Consider the following 19,105-nt stretch of genomic DNA (forward strand, 5'->3'; position numbering starts at 1 on the left):
AGAACCAGGGAGCTGAGCCAAGGCCTAATCAAGAAACAGTCGCTGTCTCCAACATGGGGGGACCTGGGAACCTCTGCCCAAAGGGAGTTCAGAAATCTGTGGACCAGTGACTGCCAAGTGTCTCCCTTTCAAATACCAGGATTATCATAACGATCCTGGCTCTGTTTCCTCACTGTACGTTGGGAGTGTGGGGAAAACAATCTGTCTTTTTACTTTAGGGGTCTCTAGGTCAAGAAAAGCAATATCCAGACCTGATGGAGATCACAGGATCCTGGTCTTTAAGCCTGAGCCTATGATTGGATGAGCCTTGTGGGGGTCTTAGGAGGTGGTGAATGCATTTTGCATATCAGAGAGATGTGAATAATGGTGGGGTAAACTATGGTTATTTGCAAAAATGGCCCCAATTCTTTACCCCTCCTTGTATCTCTTGCCTTGCCGTGTAACCTTGCGGTGACCTCACTCTGTTGGTGAGCTCAGCCCCAGCCCTTCACACCAGGCCCACCCATATAACTTGCTGTAGCCAAGGGGATATTTGCAGACTTAATGTGAGCAGAGGCTTGAAATGGGCTTACACATTGGGGCACGCTTGCTTGTACCTCTGCCACTGTCATGAGAAGGGCAAGCATAGGGTAGCCCAGTGGTCCCAGAAGGAGGATGAGAAATACGTGGAGCAGAGCCAGACTGCCTGAGCCAAGGCCAGTGGCCAGCCAGGAGATCCCTAGCCAAGCTCAGTGGAGACCCAGCCTTCCCCATATATAGGATTAAGCCCAGCCAAGATCAATGGAGTGTCCAGCCACCCCCCTGCTGACCCGAAATATGTGAACAATAAATGCTTATTATAATACACCACTGAGGTTTTGTGGTGGATGTTACACAGCATCATTGCATCAATAGCTAACTGATATACTTGCCAAAAGAAAAATATACATAATTTGTTGTTATCTACTCTGCTGAGTTTTTCGATCAAGCTCTCCCATGCTGAACTAATCAAATTATACTTTAAAAATGGCTGAAAGGCCTAACCGTACATTATGGAGAAATTTATTAAAAATGCATTGTTTGCATGTCTATTTCATTTAGCGCACCACCTGGATTACATACCTCACCAGTGCCAAAGTTATAAAGTTACGCAAGATATATGTAAAGTTATAAACTTGATGTTTTTTTCCTATTTTACTGAGAAAGGTACTTCTGGGCAGATGAAAAGCAAAACGGCAAACAATGGGATGACCAAACACCCCCAGTTCATTTGCTTGCGTTGTGACTAAACGCTTTAAGGTGCTTATGATTTAAGCACTAGGAAATGGGGAGCACAGAGTGAGAGCGATGCGAGGGACTGACCTGTGTGGGATCGGAGGTGGACGGTGAGCTGGCTGGAGTTGCGGCTGGCGTAGGGGCAGATCTGGCACTTGAAGGGCCGCTCGTCAGAGTGTATCCGCAGGTGCTTGTTGAGGCTGCTGCTGTCGGCAGCCGCGTAGTCGCAGGTCTTACACTTGTAGGGCTTCACGCCCGTGTGGCACCGCATGTGGGTCTTCAGCTTGTCCTTCCGGCTAAAGCACTTGCCACAGACTTCACACTTGTGGGGTTTGTCTCCTTCAAACACGCACACAGATGGGATCAGGAAACAAGAGTTAAAAAGAACACTTATTTCCCACTGCCTTATGAAAAGAGTAATACACAATCACCAAAGGCTATTTAGATGGATGACTGGCAAAGAGCTAACAGCCTGGGAGAGGGGGAGTTTATTTTTCTGTTTTGCTTACTGGTGTTTTCTTATTTTTCCTGCAATGAGTATGAATTCTTTATTAATTAAAAATAGAAGGCAACTCAAAAATTTTAAAGTACAGCTAAGTACAATAAGAAACTGCTCATTGTCTCTTGTATTCGTTCTCTCCTTTTTCCTTTTCACAACAGACTCGCCCTAAAGCTCAGAATCCCTAAGTTTTAGGAAGGTTCGTGGCTGAGCTGCTAAAGATGGCATTTCTCAGCCTCACTTGCAGCGAGGTGATTCTGCGATGAAGTGCTCGTCAAGGAAATGGCGAGAAGGTCAGTGTGTCCCTTTTGGAAAGGAAACTGCTTGCCTTCTACTTTTTCTCTTTCCCTCCTTCTCAACAGCTGTAAACCCAAGATGTGGGGGTGGACAGGCAGGAGAGGGCAGCGCACCTGCAGATGGTGGAGGACGTCAGATGACATACTGTAATGACACAGACGAGACTTAAGTCCCAGAACGATCTCATCGACAGAGCCACTTTCTTGCTCCAGACCACCTGCTCCCCTCTGAACAGGTGTGTGAGAGAGACAGAAGCTCCACCTGGTCTGAGCTGGGGTTTGGGTTTCTTTCTTACAGCACCATAACCTGTACCTCACTGACACACATCACGACTTGCCACCCAGGAACAACTGCTAATATTTTGATGGACATTTTTCCAATTATTTTTGTGTGTGTGTACTTTTTTTGGTACAAAAACTATGTTGGCTAACATCAAATTAAACACTTTGCCTTTGAAAGGCACTGTGCCTATGAATGACTTTATTGAATTCTCTCCACAACTGGGATTAGAACCCATGATGGTCTTGCTTTCTAAGCCAAATGCACCACTGTTTCTCCACTGACTACTTTCTTGCACAAAATAATTAAAATATATTTTTTTCTTTTTTTAGTGAGGAAGATTGGCTCTGAGCTAACATCTGTTGCCAATCTTTCTCTTTTTGCTTGAGGAAGATTGGCCCTGAGCTAACATCTGTGCCAATCTTCCTCTATTTTGTATACGGGATGCCACCACAGCGTGGCTTAATGAGTGGTGTGTAGGACCACATCCAGGATCTGAATCAGCGACCCCTGGGCCACTGAAGCAGAGCGTGTGAACTTAACCACCACACCACTGGGCCAGCCCCACAAAGTAATTTTGATCATCTTTTCACATCATTAAATATCTGCAACGTGATTTTTAAGGCTGAAGTATTTCACTGTATGGATGTACCATAAATTAACCAATTCCCTACTTGGCCATTGAACAGAATGAAGTAGATATGCACACACTGATGTGGAAAGATGTCCAACAGTAAATGGAAAAAAGCAAGTCGCAGTGCATAGAATATTAACTTAATGAGAAATGGAAAAAGCAAACTGTGTGTTTCAGGCCTGGTGCGGGCTTGCCGGAATTTAAGAATGAGACACAGCAGACTAGTAAGATTGGGGACTTCTGGGCATAGATTAAGAAGGAAGTGGTCTGCGAGTCAGAATTTTCACTTTTCACTTTATATATCAAATACGTATTTTGGCCAAATCCTAAATAGCCAAGCGCTAACATCAATTGTCAGCCAAAGTTGATCACTATCATTATAGGATAAACATCTGGCATTTAAGACTACATCTAAAAGTGTATTAAAGATTATAATTCTTCAAAAAAAATTTTTTTTTGAGGAAGATTAGCCCTGAGATAACATCTGCCACCAATCCTCCTCTTTTTGCTGAAGATTAGCCCTGAGCTAACATATATACCCATCTTCCTTTATTTTTGATATGTGGGATGTTTGCCACAGCATGGCTTGATAAGCGGTGCATAGGTCCACACCCGGGGTCGGAACCGGTGAACCCCAGGCCGCCAAAGCAGAATGTACAAACTTAACTGCTGTACTACCGGGCCGGCCCCAAAAGATTATAATTTTATTTATTTATTTATTTATTTATTTTTTTGAGGAAGATTAGCCCTGAGCTAACTACTGCCAGTCCTCCTCTTTTTTTTGCTGAGGAAGCCTGGCCCTGAGCTAACATTGTGCCCATCTTCCTCTATTTTATATGTGGGATGCCTACCACAGCATGGCTTGCCAAGCGGTGCCATGTCCGCACCCGGGATCTGAACTGGTGAACCCCAGGCCGCCGAGAAGCGGAACGCGTGCACTTAACCGCTGCGCCACCAGGCCAGCCCCCAAAAGATTATAATTTTAATATTAAAAATGTTAGTAGTCAAATTTAAAAATCCAGGAACAAGAATTTCTCAGTATTGTCAGCTGCCAGATAGCTCCCGTGGTCGCCATCCTGTGTATTTGAAACACTGAGCCGATGCTGCATGATGGTGAAGTGGGATGGTTTTCGGTGAGCTCTGCTGGTAAAGAGCTCTATTGTTGTTGCTGTCCTGGGGTCACACCCTTCTCTCGGAAAGTAACTAAGGGAAGGACACCCTCCTGTCAACTCTCCATCTGGAAGATGATGGAGACGCTGTGGTTATCCAGAAACTATCTACAAATGCAAGCTTGGCCAACTGTGTGTCTGCTTTCGGAAGATTTGCAGAAGTGGACTTAAGGTCATTGTCCTCACTTATATTTTTATAATGGTTCCCAATCATCATTAATAATTACAGCACTTTACTCTTGCAATGATCAAAATGCTACGCTTGACCGATGGAACTTCAACAGATGAAACCCACATGGAGAGATCCACTGCTTGTTACATTGAGAATGCTTACCAGGACTTGAAACTTAATAACCTAATAGTTCGATAATTAGAGTAAATCCAAATGACACGCCACTGTGAGGCTGAACAGATATGATGATCCCCTGCAAGAAGGCGGTCATTGGCCATGGCCAAGGAATATATGAGATAACTATGGGGCAGTTCACCTTCCGAAGGCTGGGGCTAAAGAGCAGGCTTTGGGCCATCAGTGATGCCCAAGGCAAATTTCAGTGTGTCCCCACCTTAGACATGTTCATACTCTTTGAATTTACACATGTCTGTATCATTTAAATGATGAGGTTCTAACATTTTGTTAAAAATAGTCTAAAAGCAATTCCTTCTCCATGCAGAAAATCTGAGAGACATAAAAATACTAAAGAAAATCAAAATCACTGGAAATAATCACATTTTTCTTTTTCCATACATTAATCCTTTTCTCTCTTTAAAAAGAAAGTATTTATTTATTAAATTTCCCCTTCCAAATTGCAAAAATAACGCACACTCACTATATCCAATGATACAATGGAAAGACACAGAAAAGTTACTCTTCTGTCCCCTTCTTCCTCTTTCCCAAGCATTACAGACATACACACGCACGCACACATTTATAGGATCATCTCCTCAAAATGTGGAGAATATGGCATCTAAATTTTACCTAATCCTGGCACATTAATCGGCTGCTGTAGCAGTTCACATTTCCACTGGCAAATTTGCTCCTATGTGTTCCAGCACTGGATTTTATTGCTTTATGCACCTTCTGCCAAAATCATGTGTAGAAACAACATCTTGTTTTTACTGAATTTGTATTTGTATTCCCGTGACAGCCAGTGAGGTTCTGTGTCGCATGATGTGTCTGACGTGTCTGGATCCCCAGCTCCCAGCACAGAGCCTGTGTTTGGGCACGTGTGCCAAAGAAATGTTACTTACCTGTGTGAATTTTTAAATGACGCTCCATGTCCTTCATGCCATAGGCAGTCTTGAACTGGCAACCTTGGAAAGGCAAGGAAAGATTAATTGCAAAGGGAAACACAGTACCTTGAGAGTGAAGAAACCTGGCAGAAAGTTCCTTACTCACACGATGAAAGTTAACCCCACGGGAACAGGACAAACAGCCGTCCTGTGCCTCCTGATAGGATGTACCACGAAGGACACAACATCCCTCTGTGCTTCCTGCCCAAACGGCATAACCTAAACCTAACCACGAGGAAACATCAGACAAACCCACACTGAGGCAGATTTCACAGAATAACTGACCTGTACTTTTCAAAAATGTCAAGATCATGAAAGACAAAAGTTTAGGATTAAAGGCAACTAAAGACACAGGAAAACTACAACGTGTGATCATGGATTGGCTCCTCGACTGGGGAGAAAATGTTTTTCTTTTGATATAACGGACATCAGTGAGACACTTGGTAAAATTTTCACAAGATCAGTAGGTGTGATAATAGTGTGTAAATTTTAATTTCCTGGTTTGGATGATTGTACTGTGGTCATACGAAAGAACCTCCTTGTTTCTAGAAAATACACACTGAGATATTTATGAGTAAAAGGACATCACGTCTGTAACTTGCTCTAAAATTGGGGAAAAATATATGTATGCATAGAAAGAACAATGAAGCAAATGTGGTAATATGCTAACATTTTGGAAATTTAGATGACGGGTGTACAGGAATTTTTGTATTCTTTTTGCAACTTTTCTCTAAGTCTGAAATTACTTCCAAATAAAAAGTTTTTTTTAAATGAAAGGAAAAATCTTTCTGAATATCTTCCTAAGCTAGAAACAGGAAAAAAAATTCACAGCACTCTGCAGTTCTCACAAGTCCCATGTCAAAGGCCTGTGGTATACAGGTCGTGGAGCCCACAGGTGTGGTGAGTAGGGGGAGGGAGGCAGAGAGAGAAGGGGAGGGGGAGAGGGAGAGAGAGGGAGAGAGAGAGAGACAGAGGGACAGAGAGGTGATGATGTAAATGCTGTGGGGCTTTGATTTTTAAGTCGGGCGGTTTAGGGCACATCGACGTCAGGAATTCATGAGTTAGGGCCCTGGAACCTGCTAAATGTCACATCCTCTACACACGTAGTACACAATGCTGCCTTTACCTGGATAGCAACAGTTAAGCCTTTTCTGAGCAGGTGGGGCCGTGGGCTTTTTGGCACGTGACTTGGCAGGGAGAGAGATGACAGTGGCCGTCTGGTTTTCATTGCTTTCCGTGGGCAGATAAGTTTGATAGCCATGTTCAAAAACAAATTCTGGAGCTGAAACTAAAAGATATGAGGATGATTAATTTTCATAATATGAACACCCAGCAACTATTCCCTTTGTCTATCTTCCTTTATAGAGAATGAACCTGCTAGATTGCTTTCCCAGTCTCCCTTGCTGTTTAGGAGGGATCATGTGACCCTGTTCTAGCCAATGAGACACTAGAGAACATCTGCTGGGAGGTGTCTGCAAAAGCTTTTCTCCCTGATTTAAAAAAGAAAACTGAGGGCAGAAAGAGAGGCAGTTGAGGAAAGCTCATTCTTGCTGCCCTGGTTACCCTACTTCCTGTCTTTGGACATGCTGGAGTGAGGATATGATGCCTGGATCTGTGGCAGCCATTCTGTAACCGTAAGGGGAGAGCAAGAAAATCAGATGTTGAGGTAGCGCTCTGAAACCATCCAAATCTAGATTTACTGAATAAACAAAAAAAGTCCCTATCCTTTACGCCACATAGGCTTTCTAATTTCAGTCAAATGTTGGGTACTTTCATAAGCTTTATCACAAAATCCTAACCAACTAGAAAGAAACTGATCAAAGGAATTCCGGGCAAAACTACAAGTACTCTCTAAAGACACAAGTACTCTTTACAACAAGTACTCCTAAAAAAATTCTCATACTCTCACTGAAGTTTTAAGGAAAAAAGAAAAAAGAGACCAAACATCTTTATCATCTTTATCTTTGTCATTATAAAAGATAAAATAGGCAGTCTCAAATTTCTTTTTTCCGCTTATAAAAAATGTTGTGACTACTTTGTTAATTAAGTTTATGGTTTGGGGTTTGGAAATATTTTCTTTCTTCCTTTATGACATGTAATTTGTAACATGGAAATTTGGTTTCAAACAAGGAGTAAATTGACCGACAGGGGCTTGTTCATTGGGCGAATGTGTTTGAGACCCACTGTCATATCCTGTTTCCCAAACTTCAGACACTGAGGCACCACCTTCGACGTTTTGGCCCTTGTATTTACAGAATATACTCAAGTCAACACAAGCCTAACATCACTACCTATTTTGGCTCTGCCCGAAGCAGTAATATTCATGTCACAGGTTGAGGTGCTAGTTATATTTTCTCTTAACAACAAATATTATCCTTCTTTGATTCTAAGATGTTATTGATTGTAAGATGCACCATTATTTTATGTACAATCAATTCAAAAAGCTGCCAATTAAACACATTATGATGCAATGCTTTCATATTCCATAGATATTTTATATATATTGATATTCCTTAGAAATTTTACATTTATTGAATGAGTTCTTTTAGACTTCTTTGGACATTTGACAGGAAACCCAGGCTCCTGACCTCCCCCTCTTGGGCACCTCTTGCAGCGACAGCATCATTCTGATGCATGTCGCAGAACCCCTGGTCCTACCAGCATTTGCTTAGAGTAAACTCATGGGTTCAGTTTTTCTCAATTGAAATATGCAGAGGGAAGTTAAGCGGCTTTTGTTTCATGTCAGCCAGCAGATTCTGACAAACTGATGTTTCTTCTTCACCCCAAGTCTCTCTGAGGCATGAGTCAGCCACACGTGCCTCTTGTTGAGATGTTTTCATCTGCTCTGTGGGATTCGGCTATTGCTCCTGCTTCCACTGCTCTGCTCGGTCCTCAGTGTGGTCCCCGGCCAGCTGCACTAGACCTACCCAGGAATGTGCTGCAAACGCAAACTCTTGGGCCCCACCTGAAGCTAGTGAATCAGAAACTGGTGGACCCAGCGATCTGTGCTCTAACGAGCCCCCAGGTGATTCTGGGACATGTTCAAGCTTAGGAACCACTAGCCGGACCATCCTTTCCACACATCGCAGCGGTGAAACCAAACCCAGCTTTGTCCAATTGAAGGAATCCGTCTTTCTCGGTTGTTGCTTTGCAAGGACTGCAGCTGTTCCTCCAACAACAAACATCTGCTTCATGAATATCAAACTGACCCCCCGCTACTGTCTCAGGTCTTTCTGGTCACATTTACTCTTCACCTTCAGCCTGAATCATCAGGCAGTATCTTGGGAGATGTTTTCAACAGCAATTAAACTCAATACATGGAGTTCCAAAAGTGCACATCCCTCTGCTCAAGGCATGCTCAAGACAAAAATGTGATCAACGGCGCTCACGTTGACAGGTACGCAAAAGCAACTGTTTTGTGACTGCCTGTTGGCTGACAGCAATCCCACTGATTTGAGGATGCACCTCCATCCATGTTAAAATGTATCTTCAAATTGATATGAGTCCAGGTGCAGCCACTTACTCTGTGCCTGACCTCAGGCCAGTTACATAGGCTCTCTGAGCCTCAGTTCCCTCACCTGTAAGTGGGGATAATCACCTTACCCACTTCATGAGGTTGTTGCAAAGTTTAATGAGAGAATCAGTAGCCCAGGATGTGGCCGTGGTCGAGTCTTCATAAATGTTAGCTACCACAGTTGAAGAGAACTGGGCACTGGGTACCAGACTCAACAGGAATGATCAACTGTCCTTGTTGGCCTGGGACTGAGGAGTTAGCCAGGACATAGGTCGTTCAGTGCTAAAACTAGGATGACTGGTCATGCTCTCATGACTTCCCAACTTTCTGGTCTTTTTTTTTTTTTTTTTTTTTTTGCTGAGGAAGATTAGCCCTGAGCTAACATCTGTGCCAATCTTCCTCCACTTTATATGTGGATCGCTGCCACAGCATGGCTGATGGGCAGTGTAGGTCCGTGCTCAGGATTGGAATCCACAAACCTGGGCTGCTGAAGCCGAGCATGCAGAACTCAAACACTAGGCCATGGGGCCAGCCCCAACTGCTCTACAACTTTTTGAACAAAAAGAAGGCTGGAAGGCACTGGAGTAGGAGATTGTGGGGATGGCCAGGCCCTTGCTACAGCTGAGCTTGTGAAGTCCTCCCGGGAGGTCAGTGTAGCCCTGCATCCTCCTGAGCCCATGATGTCCTGCCCTCCAGGAGACGGGCTGGGCTTCCTCTCCTAACCGCCCACCTGCCCCTCCACCAGGACCCTCAGCATCTGTGTCATGGGAAGTCCCAGTAGAGAGGAAACAATGGAGTACTCCGGATATTAACCCCTTCCAGAAACATGGTTTGCCAATATTTCCTTCCATTCTGTAGGCTGCCTTTTCCTTCTGTTGTTTCCTTTGAAGCACAGGAGTGGGACGTGGTCCCGTTGGTCTATTTTTGCCTTGGTTGCCTGTGATCTTGGTGCCTTGGGGAGGTGGCAGGAAGCAATGAGAGACAGGCACCCAACTGTAGGGACTGTCGTGGGGGTGGGGCTAGTCACACACAACGTGAGTCACCCCAAGTAGATGGCTCTTAGGCCACAAAGGGGTTGCCCAAGAGCTTGGGCTCTTAAGTCTTGTCTCCTTGAGCCTCAGTTTCCTCACCTGGAGAATGGGGACAATTTCCATTCCTGTCTCCTAGGACTGTTGTGAGGACTAGAGATCAGGCGTGTAAAACTGCTATTGCAGTTGTCATTACTCATTGGTTTAGTCAGCAAAGTACTTATTAAGCACCTCCTGTGTGCCAGGCACTGGAAACACATCAGTGACACCCTGCCTCCATGGAGCCGACACTCTAGTTGGCATGGTGCAGCTAAATATATCCTCTACAGCTAATATAAATATATAGCTAAATGCTACGGAGAAAATAAAGCAGGGAAGGGCACAGAGAGCGCTGGGGGGCATGCAATTTCAAGCAGGCTGATGGGGTGGCCTCAGTGAGAAGGGGTCATTTCACTACAGAAGGTGGACACACGTAATTATTAAGAGTATTCTGTTGCAGGCGTCTGGCATTTAACAGCCACCAAAGGGGCCTGGGGCATCGTCACCCAGTCTTGTTGAAGGCCCCTGGCTGGCGTTATGAGGGTCGTGCCCTCCCTGCCCTCCCCCACACTCGGCTTCCTTCCAGGATCCCCTGACAACAGCGAGACCTGCAGATACCCCAGGGAAAGCCTTGAGGCCTTGATCACCGCGGGGCTGCCTCAGCCCCTTGGGGTGTTTGACCTGATGCTGGAGTGGCCCCTCATTCCCAGATGTGTTTGTGTGTGTGTGTGTGTGTGTGTGTGTGTGTGTGTGTGTGTAGTCAGACTGACCTGGGACTAACTTCTGTCTCCCCGGCTCGCTAGCTATGAGGCCTTGACCAAGTCACTTCTCTGCTCATCAGCTCTTTCGCTAGTAAAATGGGGATGTGATCAGTGACTTCTGAGCTGAGCTGGGCACACGGTTAGTGCTGGACAGCTCTCAGCCGGCATTACAGTAATTATACACAATAACGGATATATTCATCAGTCCATCTTCAGATTCGACATAACCAGTGGCATCGGCCTTGGGGATATGAGTGCCCAGCAGAAGTGAAGGCAGCAGAGACAACCCCGGGCAGCCCAGATCCGCAGAGGTGGGACGACTCAGCCTCAGGTGGGAGCTGCTTCTGGTAGAGGACCACTTGCCCCCGTGAAGAACGTTCTCTAGGCGCTCTCTTCACTGAGGGCGTAGCAAGGGCCACTGCTTTAGGTGGGGGTCTCATCTCTAACTCTACACAAGAGCCCAGCGCCTCATCTCCTCCTTGGCCCTGGCTGTTGAACTCAAGTGCCATGTTTAGTGAGGCTCCCCCCGGCCACAGCTCGCAGCCTCACACACCTGTTGCGGGCTTTCGCTTCTGTTTTTCTGCTCCTGGGGATTTCCCCTGCTCTCGTGGGTGTCCAGGTGTGCACCCGAGAGCCTGTCTGTTGCCTTCAGCCTGGTCTGCAGCAGCAGCAGCAACTCAGGGGGTCAGTTTCTCAGTCACTACGTGGCTTAAAATGCACGTCTGTTACCCAAGTTTCAGAGAGAACCCAAAGCTCACTCTGAGGTTGGTACCCACGGGAGTCTCACACTGTGGGGCTCACACGGACCAACCACAGCTCCTTTACCCCAAGACTGCCCTGACCCTCTTTGCCTCTCCCTTCTCTTCTTCAATTTAAAACCTCCATTTTTTAAATCCTTTTCTTTTCGTAATCAAAAAATGTATTGTTTTTTCAAAAGGAAAGTAAACACTAATAGTAGAAAATCTAAGGAGTACAGAAAAATGTAGAGAAAAAAGCTGCCCAATGCTGACACCACAGGGCAATATCCACCCATGCATCGTATGCTCATTATATACTGTACTTTTTCTCTGAACCACTCATCTCTGCTGTGATTAAATAATTATTTGGGAAATTATTTAATGCCCATCCTCTCCTCCGTTTGGCTGGATGGGCCCCATGGAGACAGATGCCTGATTCTCTGCATCTCTGGCCCTGAGCACCTGACACAGAACTTGGCAAAGGGCAGGGGCTCCCAGAACAGTTGTTGAATCAACGATCGATGACATGGCTAACACATTGTTTGAATGCAGAGTTTTAAAAGTATAAAACTGGGATCATGGCTTCAATCAGTTTCTATTCTCCTTTTCGGTTAAAAAGTTTTACCATGTTAAGGCAGTCTGCCATGTTATCTTTCATCCAAAACGCAATTTCTACCAGCTGCAGAATATTCCTCTATTTTGGCTGTCGCACAGTTAACCAGCACCATTTCTTTGTCATTGAATTGGTTTCTAAGTATTTACTTTCATAAGTAATACCTACCCAGAATTTTTAACGTATCTCTAGTTTCTTTGGATACTGTCCTCTAAGCTGAAGAATTCGTCAGAATGGCGTGGTCATTTTATTGCCTGGTGATAGATAATTATAAGATCCTTCCGAAAAATCTAAATCAATTTATGTTCTCCCCTTTTCCTTGGCTACCACACAGACTATCTGACAGGACAAAATGAGATCATTTAAGTTGACTTTGCAATCCTTTTATAATTGGTGAGGAGGAACCCCTCTCAACATTTGTTATTCATTCACACACCTTCTTTACTGAACTGCCTGTTTATGCTATTAGCTCTTTTTCTCTATTGAATATTCATTTTTTCCTCATTGACTTGTAAATGACCTTTACAGAGTAAGGGTGGTACTTCATTGTCACATATTCAAATCTACTGCTGTTTTCTTCCAATGTTGTCCATGCTGAAGATTCACATTTAGGGTTCTCGATCCAACTGAAAACCCGGAATTCTCCTCGTGAGGAAAAAATCCATTTTTCTCTGTAACGGAAAGGCCTCCGTACTCTTCCAGAGGCTTCTCACGCATGTGGTGTACACCCGCCCAGGCACACGGGCTCAGCAGTCCCTCCGTCCCACCGAGACGTTACCCCAGGGGGGTGGTCTGGGTATCTGTGTGTTTCACTGAAGCTCCGGATGGTTCTTTGGCCCAAGGAAGTCTGAGAAACACTGCAATGAGGCCTTTGCTAAGGGGTAGGAGGTAGTGGTCAAGCGCACGGATCCTGCAGCCCGGTCGCATGGGGTTGACACTCAGGTCTGCTGCTCTCGGGCTCTGTCATCTTGGACAAGTGATTTAGCCCCTTCGCGCCTTACTCCCTTATTGGTAAAATGGGGATCAAACTTCTTAGTACCCAATTGATGGTGGAGAAAAACTACTTCATATAGAATACTTAGAAAAGTGCCTGGCACATAATAAGCACTAGATAAGAATTAGCTATTATTATTATTATTATTGCCAGATCCTTCTGGCAAATCATTAGTTTGTCTTACTAAGTCACTCACCTGCTCAACAACCTTCAGTGGCTCCCCAGCATCTTCAGAATAAAGGCCAAAGTTGAAGTATGGCTCCTACCACATACACCCTGTGCCATCTCTAGCTGCTGTTATCAGATGTAGCTTGAGCTTTCCCACGTCTAAACCACCGTTAGGAAATGCCCACTTCCCACCAAATTCCTCCCAAAGGCCGAGGAGTCTTTCAAGGCCTATCATACATTTGATCTCACTCACAATTTCTTCCCTGGCTTCCCCCGTTGGGGCCAATCTATGCCATTAACTCTTTGCACAATGCTGTACTCGTCAAAGACGTCTGAGCTGGGGCCGGCCAGGTGGTGCAGCGGTTAAGTTCGCACGTTCCGCTTGGCAGCCCAGGGTTTGCTGGTTCGGATCCCGGGTGCGGACATGGCACCACTTGGCAAGCCACGCTGTGGCAAGCGTCCCACGTATAAAGTGGAGGAAGACAGGCACGGATGTTAGCTCAGGGCCGGTCTTCCTCAGCAAAAAGAGGAGGATTGGCAGCAGATGTTAGCTCAGGGCTGATCTTCCTCAAAAAAAAAAAAAAAAGACACCTGGGCTTATGTGTCTTACGACTAAATTGTCCTCCCCAGTGGGCCTGGAATTCTCCACTGTCATCTCCATGATCTCGGCTCCAGCATCTGGCACAAAACAGTCCTAAAGCTGCCCTCACTGGGCTCTTGTGATGGGGCCGACAGATACCGTGTGCTTAACGCACATTAACGCATTTAATCCTTACAGCTGCCCTTTCCTGCGCCCATTTGATAACTGTTTTACCAAGTACCTGGGATGTGCCAGGCCTGGTGCTGGGGGCAGGAAAACAAAGCTGATTAGGTCTCTGCTTGCAGGGAGATTTACAATCTAGTAGACTAGAAATTAAACCACTAACTTGGGGCCCAAAGGCCAAACTGAAACTTCAGATTCTCTTGTAAGGCTTTCAAAATCAGTTAGGGAGGCCGGCCTGGCGGCGGAGTGGTTAAGTTCTCACGTTCCGCTTTGGCAGCCCAGGGTTTGCAGGTTTGGATCCTGGGTGTGGACCTACACACTGCTCATCATTAGTCATGCTGTGGCAGCATCCCACATACAAAATAGAGGAAGACTGGCACAGATGTCAGCTCAGTGACAATCTTCCTCACCAAAAACAAACAAAAACAAAATTAGTTAGTGGGGCTGGGCCTACCCTGTGTCAATGTCTTCCAGTCAAAGACCACCAGAGACACACCTGTAGTTGAACAAATTTATGACTCACTGCAATGAGGGAAACCTCATACCATGGGAACTGTGGAGCATCTGAGTAAGTAGGTGCTAGAAAGGGCTTCTGAGAGGTTTGGAGCTCTTAGGTGATTTTGGGGGAGGGATCAAGGAAGCCTGCATTGGAAGCCGCCAGGAAGTGGGGAAAAGTCTATGATTGGGTGTCTTAATAAATATCACCAAGAAGCAGGGGCTAAAGCTCCAACAGGCAGAGGAGCAGGTGTCCCTCAGATTAGTGGGGGAGGGGGTGCCCGGTATCCTGTGGCTCAGATAAGATGACAGAGGGATCTTGTTTTTGTCCTGTCCCGGCACAGTCACAGACTGGCCCTGTGTCATACTGACGTTCTGTGAAGGTGTTTATGTTCAACAGGACAGCATGGCCTACCTGCGAAAGCCAGCCCACTCCCAGCCACACCAAGAGCTGGCGCTGATGCCCCTCCTTCCAGCTGGCTGTCGGGGCTGCCTTCCTCTTTCTCAGCTGGTTGCTCACAGGCGCCCCCCCACCCCCCATCCCATTGTATCTGCTGCTGGGTTTGCTGCCATGGCCCGACCCCTGACAACATGTGCACTCACTTCTCTGGCTAACTGAAGACTGCTTGTTACCAAATAACTAATTAATTGCAACTGGGCTAAGTGCTAGGCGGGGAAGCACTGAGAAACCTAATCTCAAGGGTGGGGGGCGGGGGGAAATCACGGCTAGCTTCTAGGTGGAGGTGACTTTTAACCTGGGGCCTAAAGAGTAGGAACTAACCAGAAAAGGCGGGAAAGATCATTCTGGGTCAAGTGATTAATTCGACTAATACTGTTGGGGGGCTTGTCATGAGGCAGGCCCTGTGCTAACATTTTCGTGTGCTGTTTCATTTCATTTTCACAGCCCCCCGATTTGGTAAGTAACGAGAGCTAACACTGACAACTCTAAGTGTCTTCCACGTAGGAGCCCAACGAGCCTGGCTAGAACCCTCTAAGGTGAGGACTCTCATTGCTCCCATTTTACAGGGAAACAGAGACACGGAGACCCTAAGTCACCTGCCTTGCCCAGCAAGTGGTGCAGCCGGGATTCGAACCCGGGCAGCCTGGCTCAGGACCCCAGACTCTTAACTACAAAGTCTGTGGCCCTTCTATTTATTTGTCCCCACTTTAAAAATGAGACACCCCGAGCTCTTACAATTTGTCACGGTCATGTGGCTCCTAAGGCCCTAGGCAGCCAAGACTCAGACTCAGGGGCCTGACTCCGAAGCGCCAGGACTATAAGCCATGAACTTAGAAAATGCACGCGGGTGCTTGTCTTTTTCACCAGCATCAATATCTAATTTGACTGTTCCTGTGCAGCTTTCAAAGCTAGCAGAGAGAGAATAAATTTTAGTTTATGTCCAACTATTATTGCAGGAGGACGTATGAGCCGAGTGAGGAAGCCATTGGCTTAATCAAGGACTGAAGAGCGACAACGAAGTCTGGACGACGTCTGGGTGAGGGTATCCGGAGAAATCCGCCAGTGTTGGGGTTGGACCACCTCCTTGGGCAGTGAGTGGTTCTCCGAGCTGGCTGAGTCCCGGAACCCCCTGGGAGCTTGTTAAAAACCCAGCTGCCTGCGCCGCAGCCTGAGATTCGGGTTCGGGAGGCGCAGCCGGGCACCAGCATCCTTAACCAGCCCCTGGAATCCCGGCTCACAGGCAGGTCTGGGAATGCCGCGAGGGGAACCCTAAGGCCAAACCTGGGGGGAGTTGGGTCCAGAAAACCAAACCAAATAGTGGAAAAGAAAGGGGGAAAAAAGCAAGATTCTGCTCGTTTTGTGGCACAGAAGCAGGAAGAACCAGGACGAGCAGCTGAGCCGGGCAGAGAGGAAGCACTTCTCACCGTCCACCCTCCTGTCCGTTCATAAAAGCGGCCGTGTATTGAGCCCCATTACTCCGTCCCCGGTCCTTTATGTGGATTATCAGAGGCCTCACAATAACCCAATGAGATTAGGCGTTAGGCTCCCAGTTCTAGTCGCTGATAGTCTTCGGTGTCACTGTGACCCCTTCTACAGAGGAGGAATCAGAAGCAGAGAGCGGCTGGCCTGCAGTCCAGCTGTGGGAGATGCGCTGGGATGCCGGTCCAGCAGCCCTGTCTCTGGAGCTTGGAGCCCCCTTCTACACCGTGAGGTGGGCACAAGGAGGACCCAGGCCTGGCCTGAGCATCTGGGGCAGTGGGCAAACTGAGGCACGGCTAGAGTGAGCGACCGCAGGGCAGTGGAGATGCTAAGAGGAGGGTGGACGTCTCTGAGCAAAGAACTAGGAGTTCAGAGGGCGGAGCGGGCATTTGGGGGTGGGGTCAGCTTCCCTGATGGATGGGAGATTCGGGCAGTTGTTCATTTACTCAACCAAGAACCAGGGCCTGGAACGGCGCTGGGGCCCCAGTGGTGGACACGAGGGGTGCGGCGCCTGACCTCACGGTGCTGCCGGTTCAGGGGTGGGACGGACCTCAAGTTCATCCTGCAAACAGTCATTTAATTGCAGGGACCTGCGCTGGCCTGGGAGAACACTGTGGACGTGTGGGGTCAGAGAACGGCTCTTGGAGGAAATGCCTTTAAGTTCAGCTCTGACCTACGTGTAAGGATTCAGCCAGTTCCAGGCAGAGGGAGCAACACATACAACAGCTCCGAGAGCCGAGGAAACGTGGCTCATTTGGAAAACAGCAAGGAGCTCATCATGGCTGCTGCAATACAGAGCGGAGTGAGTGTCCCGAGATGAAACCAGATCCTTTGTGTGGAGACTGTCATGCCAAGTAAAGGCGGGAACAGTATTTCAGGCAGAGGGAACAGCATACGCAAAGGCTCAGAACCCAGGAAGATTCGATGGCTGCAAATAAAGTGTGGGCCGTGAAGCCTCCGCACACTGGGGGTTGTTTCATAGGCTTCACACCCAGTGTATGCGGTGACTGCGAGTTTGTTTCTGAGGACAAGGAACCAAAGGCTGGGTCTTCAGGGAGAAGACCACTGGGATAAGGGCCAAAATCCATTAAGTCCCAGGACTGTCCTGAACTTGTGGTGGGACCTCGGCTGCGTCTCGTCCCCATTTGCAGCTTTACTTGGTCCGGCTGTAAGATGAGCAGGTTGTACCAGGCCCATCTCTAAGGCGGTTTTTCCTTTTCACATTTTCTTGGGGACTTCCTCTGAGATGAGAATTAAGGTAAAGTCAGGAGAAAGTGGGAAGACCTCAAGGGTCTTCTGTTAGGGTTTGTGAGGTGATTCAGTTCATTTCACTTCAATGTTTTAAAAACGCAGCAGAAACGTTATTTTGATGCCTTAAGGAAACAACTACAAAACTTTGCTTACTGCCAAAAAATTCAAACATCACACCAATAGACAACTGATCATGTTACAGTGGCTTCCCCCACTTCAGATGTTCTCTGCTCCTCAGCTCCAGATAAACTATTTGGTAAACATTGTCTGAGAATAAGCTAGCAGAAGCCTGTGGGCTCCATCCAGGCTCAGAGATGTATTTTGTTTGGCCAACAAAGTTGTAAAATTGGGGAAATTTTACATTTTTCAGCTTCTCAGAGAAAGCCAAATATCTAACTGACTGGATCCAAAGAGCAGCTTTCTCCACTTCACCAGAGTCCCCACCATTCCCTAATGCCTACTGCACAGCTTACTTCTCTCATTAACATAACCTGCCTCATTCCTCTTCTAGGAGCATTCCTTGAATATAAGACCGTGTCTGTATGCACATGTATTTCTTTCTATACTTAAGAATCCTTCTATGTCTGTATACAGATCTGGCTCCCCTTTTCAAGGTTAAGTCATATTCTGCTGTCTGAATCTCTGGTAGTTATTTAATTTCCTCTTGACGTGCATATACAAAAGTTCCACTTTCTTTATAGTCTATACTGTAAATATCCGTGTACATTTTTTTAATGAAGTTTTATAGGATAAATACCTAGAAGTGGACTTACTGGGTAAATATGTTTATGTGCATTTTAAAAATTGAAAGATTTAAAATTTTAAACTTACAATGTTAAATTTAAAAGGTATCACAAAATTGCCCAGGTTACATGAATTTACATACCCAGAAAATGGTAGTGGTACCCCGGCCCCCAGCCTTCTTTTGATCTGCATTTCTTTAATCACTAAGGCGATGGAGCATCCTTTTATGTTTGGTGGCCTCTTGTATATCATCTGTTGCCTTTTGCTGACATTTCCACTTAGTTCTTTTTCTCTACTCTTATTGATTTTAGGAGTTCTTTATATATGAAGGACATTAGGCCTTCACCATACATGCTGCAATTTTTTTCCCAGTTTCTTATCTGTCTTTAGACTTTTTTATATGTTGTTTTTACTTTGTGGAAAAATCATAACTTTATTTGCAACCACATACATGAGTCTTTTTCTTTTGGGGAGGGTCCCACAACCTGTCTTCTTTAGTAGGCACAATATTAATAAATATATTTCTTGATTTAAAAATTTGAATTAAGGAATACATTCTCCATTTCCCCACAGGATCCAGCAGTGTCTGTACTAATGATCTCATAAATGGGTTACTTCATATTTTTACAGTCACCTG

The 19,105-nt window shown here is 46.1% G+C and overlaps 1 protein-coding gene across 3 annotated transcripts in view; it reads right to left on the reverse strand.

The window, feature by feature from the left end:
* Positions 1 to 19,105, reverse strand: part of ZFP64 (ZFP64 zinc finger protein) — an 80,257-nt gene that overhangs the window by 57,243 nt on the left and 3,909 nt on the right. For all 3 annotated transcript variants that reach the window (XM_046679205.1, XM_046679204.1, XM_046679203.1), the window contains exons 3-5: positions 6,549 to 6,710; positions 5,381 to 5,443; positions 1,342 to 1,593 (exon numbers count right to left, since the gene is read on the reverse strand). In XM_046679205.1, coding sequence (XP_046535161.1) covers positions 1,342 to 1,593; positions 5,381 to 5,443; positions 6,549 to 6,710 — 477 coding nt within the window. The remainder of the gene's footprint in view (positions 1 to 1,341; positions 1,594 to 5,380; positions 5,444 to 6,548; positions 6,711 to 19,105) is intronic.

The sequence above is a fragment of the Equus quagga genome, chromosome 12 (genome assembly GCF_021613505.1).
Source record: "Equus quagga isolate Etosha38 chromosome 12, UCLA_HA_Equagga_1.0, whole genome shotgun sequence".
Classification (NCBI taxonomy): Eukaryota; Metazoa; Chordata; class Mammalia; order Perissodactyla; family Equidae; genus Equus; species Equus quagga.